This window comes from Olea europaea, chromosome 6 (genome assembly GCF_002742605.1).
Source record: "Olea europaea var. sylvestris chromosome 6, O_europaea_v1, whole genome shotgun sequence".
Taxonomy (NCBI): Eukaryota; Viridiplantae; Streptophyta; class Magnoliopsida; order Lamiales; family Oleaceae; genus Olea; species Olea europaea.
Window position 1 is genome coordinate 7,990,008 of NC_036242.1, and position 6,125 is coordinate 7,996,132.

General features: G+C 34.1%; 1 protein-coding gene across 1 annotated transcript in view; it reads right to left on the bottom strand.

The window, feature by feature from the left end:
* Window positions 1–2,839: 2,839 nt before the first annotated feature.
* Window positions 2,840–6,125, bottom strand: part of LOC111395092 (G-type lectin S-receptor-like serine/threonine-protein kinase At4g27290) — a 5,127-nt gene continuing 1,841 nt past the window's right edge. The window contains exons 3-9 of the mRNA XM_023021108.1: window positions 5,076–5,135; window positions 4,842–4,928; window positions 4,545–4,700; window positions 4,054–4,266; window positions 3,515–3,752; window positions 3,285–3,435; window positions 2,840–3,182 (exon numbers count right to left, since the gene is read on the bottom strand). Coding sequence (XP_022876876.1) covers window positions 2,877–3,182; window positions 3,285–3,435; window positions 3,515–3,752; window positions 4,054–4,266; window positions 4,545–4,700; window positions 4,842–4,928; window positions 5,076–5,135 — 1,211 coding nt within the window. The 3' untranslated portion in view covers window positions 2,840–2,876. The remainder of the gene's footprint in view (window positions 3,183–3,284; window positions 3,436–3,514; window positions 3,753–4,053; window positions 4,267–4,544; window positions 4,701–4,841; window positions 4,929–5,075; window positions 5,136–6,125) is intronic.

A 6,125-nucleotide genomic window follows, 5' to 3' on the forward strand; every position in this document is an offset into this window, starting at 1 on the left:
AAATTGATAATGATATGTTTGTCATAAGAATCCCCATTAAATCCAAATGTTTTAAAGGCCACACATGCATTTTCCAATGGAGGATGAAAATGTGTACATGAAGATACTAATGAAAGACTTGTTCCATGTCTTTGGAGGTGGGCCAGCGGGTGGTTTGGTGGTGAGAGTGTGGATGAGGGGTTATTGTTGTGTGATAGAAGTATAGAAGATGGTTTTTAATAAAGAAATTATTTGGGTTCAGTTTGCTATTTTTGAAAGGTTAGGGACCAAAAGCATTTAAAAAAATTGCACGTTTTAGTTGTTTTAAATGGAGGCATTTTTTTCAGGATTGTCCTTTTAGTTCGTTAGTCGATTCTTGAGGTTTAGATATTTATTGCTAATTTTGGCTAGTTTAGCACCAACTCCAAGTAGCTATTTTGCAATTTTCTCAAGACTAGAGTACAATTTCAGCCAAATATTTTTTATTTTGCAATCTCATAAAAGGATAATTTGGGTCTGTTATGTTTATAGCGTCCGAGAAATTAAATTTCTAATTTTTGGGTGATAACGATTCAAAAAATGCCTAATTGTCATCAAATTTAAGCATTTGGAAAACTATTCAGCTGAATGGTGATAATTTGAAGAGAATAATTTTCAGGGAGAGTGGCAGTGGGAAGATGATTAGGAGGTGCAGTGGGTGCACTTGTCAGTGGTCCTCGTGGAGACCCTTGAATCCTTATCTCTGCGTGCACCAGTCAAAGCTGTTTTGACCATTCTATCCGCTCAAACAACCCTTGGCTCCAATACCATAAAACTAAGAAAGAAAGACAAAATGAGCACTGCAAAAAGTGGTAAATCAATCTTATTATTGACCTGTGCTGAGTACAATTATTTATAGGACTAGGATACACAATTGTGATCGTTTATTCTAGGGATATCTACCAAATTTAGATAACCATACTTTAAAATCTAAATAGATGCACTAATTTCTGGGATCTTCAACAGCGGGGGATCCAGGTGGTGGCGAGCTAGGGCGGCCAATCTAGCTGGATCCGCAGGGATAATTTTTTTTTGTTAACAATAGATTAAATTTTTACCTTATATCTCTGGTAATTAGCTTACTTGGTGAGAGTTGACCTTAATATACTTCAAGTCTCAGGTTTGAATCCTTGTCAATGGATTTGTTATGTATTATTTTTATTCTATAATTTTTACCAAAATTCAATAAGGAGAGGGATAATGAGGATTTGAACCTATGATCTCAAGCAAGGGTTGTGGTTTACTTAACCATTATGGTACCTCTTGAATTGTGTCATTAAATTTAACAAAATGATATTTGTTAGGTTTTGACTGTTTTAATGCAAACAATTTTAAAGATTTGAATTCACACTTTTCAATTGAATTATACAAAACTTGACTACAATGTTATTTGATGAGTTCTATTTATTCTTATAATAGAATTATATATGTTCAGTTTGAACAAAATAATTGTTATGTTTATACTTTAGGCCTTGTTCCATTCCCTTTTTTTTTTAAACTACATTTTTTTCTTTCTTCCTTTCATCCACACGTTCTTCAATAAAATAATATTATACGTAAATTCAAAACTTTTCTTTACTTTTAGTCACATATTCTCCATCAAATCACCATTCCAAAATGTATTTTTTGCAAAAAAAATGGATATCAAAAGGACTTTTAGCCCTTGTTTGATTCCCATTTTTGGGATAAAATGAATTATGGAATAGTAGTTTTTTGAAGAATGTGTGGTTAAAAAGTAAGGAAAAATTTTTGAAATTCGTGTATAATTATTTTATAAAAGAATGTATGGTTGAAAATGAGTTTTGGAAAAATGCATTTTTGAAAAAATGGAAATCAAACAAGGGCTTAATATTTTATTGCAGCCGACAGTAGATGGTCAACGTCCGCCCGTGCTGACTCAAACTCTTGGATTCTCCCCTGATCTTCAACAACAAAAAATTAGGTTCCATTATATTCTGGAGGCATTTTTCTTTTCTATGGGTATCACTTGTAGTGAGTGCAAATATTGTCTCAACAAAAGCATCAACATGTGGCTTGGAATCCACTGCATGTTATAGTTCTAGTTCGGCTTGAGTTAGTGTTATTGTTCCTTTAACTTAATCACTTTATTTCCCGGCCATTATGATAGTTGCACCAACATAACATTTGTGGACCTCTAGGCATTTGCGACCTGAAGGCAACACCAAATTACGAATGTGCTACTTCTTTCACCCCTCAAATCACCTCAACAATGGAAAGTATTTGATACTCATGGTGGCTTCATCCATAAACCACTTCGAATTACCAAAGAAGTGACTATGTTTTGAAGTATAATAGTTTCAAAATTTCAAGAAAACAGAGTAATAGATGTTTATGAGTTCAGAGTCTTTTCAGAATATCAGATTTTTTCCCTCTCTCTTCCTGGATGAGTATCTAACAGCTTAGTTTTCAGTGTTTTGTAAACCCACATGCAAATGGAGGTGGCGACTGTACCGGGCCTGGTTTTGAGGTGGCCCCTTGGCCCATAATAGGCTTCCACTTCTTTTGAATCTAGGCCTGCACGGACCTTAGGCACCTCCTTCTGGCCAGCCTGCGGACTGCCCGTGCCAGTTTGGACCTGTGAATCTGTGACCTGGCCTATTTTAACAATCCTATGTGCAAAAATGTAGTCTTTATCATTGTCTTACAGTTGACTTGAACCTGGCCATGATTGACGGTGAATCATATTCCTCCAAAGTAGTGGAACTAATATAGAAGAACCAAGAGTTTATAACAGAAGAGATACAAATGATACAATTCAGTATCCTGGCTGAAATGACATGTTTTTTAGCTGGAAAATTATATAAGCAAAAAGAGGACAACTAATGTAACATATATATTTATCTTCCATCCAGAAGGGTAATGGTCATTTCGTTCATTGAACATGCGGCATTTGTGCTGGTTGAACTTTCAGCAGTAAGCAAATCTCTTTCTGTGAAGAAACCAGGTTTTTTAGCATCAGGCAGTACACCTTCGTTCCCCAACATTAGCACTACTAAAGACATGTTTGGCCTATCTTCTGGACATTGTTGAACGCATAGCAATCCCACATGAATTAATCGCAAAACTTCTGATAAATTGCCCGAGACACCAGGGTATGCTTGGACAAGTTCCAAAGACCGACCTTCTTTATAAAGCCTCCATGCCTGTACTACTTGAACTCATCTGAGAGGACCATTTTTGGAACCCAAATGCTAGATGGAGTAATTTCATTACAAATTAGATAGAAATAAACACATCGTACTTACATGTCCAAGAAGGTTGTGGTGGTGATCTCTGTGAGAAAACCCTCTGTTTCTTTTGCCACTCACTATCTCAAGCACTAGAACACCAAAGCTAAATACATCTGATTTTATTGAGAAAACTCCGTCTGCTGCATATTCTGGTGACATGTAACCGCTGCGTGATAAATTAACCAAGAAATACAGTTATAACCAATGAAAGAGAATTTGGTTTATCATGGGATTGAGATTCTTACTATGTTCCAACTACTCGGCTCGTGTTTGCTCCAGTCTCATTTCCTCCAAAACTTCTAGCCAAGTCAAAATCTGATATCTTCGGATTCATGTCAGAATCTAGCAAAATATTGCTGGCTGTGAGGTCTCCATGGATTATTCTGAGACGTGAATCTTGATGGAGATACATATGGCCCCTGGCAACGCAATTAATAATGTGGAAGCGCTTCGGCCAATCAAGAACTGCACTTTTCATTGGATCTGCAAACAATTAACAAAATAAAAAAATTAAAAAATTCCCTATCGTGAGAATAATTTGATTGTTGGATAAAGGAAATGAGAAATTACTTCCAATAGCAATAACAAAGTATCTTCAAGCATAAAATAGCATGAAACAGCACAAAGAATAAAGATTAATGACGTGTCCCCTATTTACAGTTGATCAGAAAATCTTTCGTCTAGATTTGATTAAATGTTTATGGAACTCTTTTATTTCACAGTATAACTAGTGCCCGGTATAGAATGTGATAATTCCTGATTGTGCAAGATGAATATTTCTTACCAAATAAAATCAAATCCAGACTTCTATTAGTCAAGTATTCATAAATTAACATCTTTTCCTCTCCTTGAATGCAGCACCCCAAAAGCTTCACAAGATTTCGATGCTGAAGTTTAGCTATACAAATGACTTCGTTCTTGAACTCATCGAATCCTTGAATTGAAGTTCTTGATAGCCGTTTGACAGCAACTTCCTGCCCCTCCTCCAGCCACCCCTATATCAGAAATCAAGCATGTAAAAGGAATTCATTTTCCATGATGGTGATTTACATAATTCATCGTCCTTCCACTTTTTACTTGCGAGGAAGGGCAATATTGATGCCTTTATGTGTACTAAAGACTTCATTTCATATAAGAGTAAATTTCCAAATTATTCTGTGAACAAAATATTTGATGTAGTGTGCTGATTAAACATCAATAAAATTTGGAATGAAATCTGAAAGCGTCAATTCCCAGTGTAGTGCCCTGTTATATTAAAAAAACTACATATTCCCATGTAAACAGGTCCAAACCCACCCTCTCCAAGCTTATTGTTAATTGAAAAATTATCAGTAGCTTTAGTTATTGTATGTACGTTGAACAGTGATAGCTCTATGTCTTTATTTTGCCTTTCATCTTGGTGATTGTCTATAAAGTTTTGTCCAAGGCCGCCTAAAACATAGAGAAAAGCAAAAGACGGTTTCCATTTCCATAGATAAGATTGGATTCTCCACTTGTCTTTAATAAAAAAATCATAGATTTTGCTAGCATACCTCCTCTTAGCCTTTGGTTAATATTCTTTCTTTTCCTAACATACAGAATCATACTCAGACCCAGCAGAATTATTCCCATACACAATAAAATTTACTAGTAGAATTTCTCTTTTCCGTCCTTTCAAGTCTGCACAATTAACCAAAAAAATTAAAAGAAAGGGATTGCTTTTCAATGATGATACATCCTTAAAAGTGACAAGCTCACAGATCATCTATAAAGGAAAGTAAGTTCCGAATTATCCCATTTTCTACTTGTTCGTCTAGTAATGTAAACATTCTACTTCCTTTGAATTCAAAGATATGTGTGTTTTTGGGATAAGCTTTCTATTAAGGCCTGTATTTATTGTAATATATAATATCAGTGAAAGCCATAATCTATAATATACTAAATATCACATGAAAGGAGAATCATTTTTTGAACGATTCTAGCCCTACTTACATGCATGTATAATAATTAACATTGAAAAGGAGGTTCAGGATAAAATCAAGGTTGCTAGGTTGTTGATTGCAGAAGCCAAGGAGTCGTATGACACTCGGTTAGAGATTCAGAAATTGAAATATAAAGTGATAATTATACATTGTATATCCAATTCTTAGTGAAGCATTTATGTAAATGCATGCATGGACACATACAATGGTAATTACATTGTATATATGTGACACGCATCAGCAGCATCAAATTTTCAATTTCATAACCAAAGTATTGACACAAACACACAAACATTAGTAGCAATAAAAACCTAAGTTCATGTACCTATATGGTGGTTCATGTACACACTTCTTTTATCTATATTCATTGATTCAAATTAATTAGATTTCATGTTCATGAATGAATTTGATTGTTGTCATGAATTAATCTCTCAATTAGTTACATTATTTTCACAAATTGGTTGTTGTTACATTTCAATCAATTCTTCAAATATTTTGCTCTCCCCTATTGTGGAATCAAAGGTTATATTAATTTATTTTATAGGATATTATGTTTTTGAATTTTATATTTATACAGTAAAATTGATAGTGAGAATTTGAGATGGTGTGGAGATAAGAAGAAGGAAAAAAGGGAACAAAAACTTTTATCTTACTAATCCGACGACTTAGTTTCTGGTATATTTAATAATTCTGAATCCATTCTTCAATTAATAGTAATTTATTATAATTTAGTCAACATTAAAGGTGTTGAACTTGCACTATTAATTCTTTTATCAATGTCAAAATGGTTATGTAAAGCAGGTTATTGTGAAGCAACTACAAAAGGTTTTAATTAAGTTGGATACCCCTAATCATACAAAAAATATAGTGTACAAAGAGATTCTCATTGAATAAG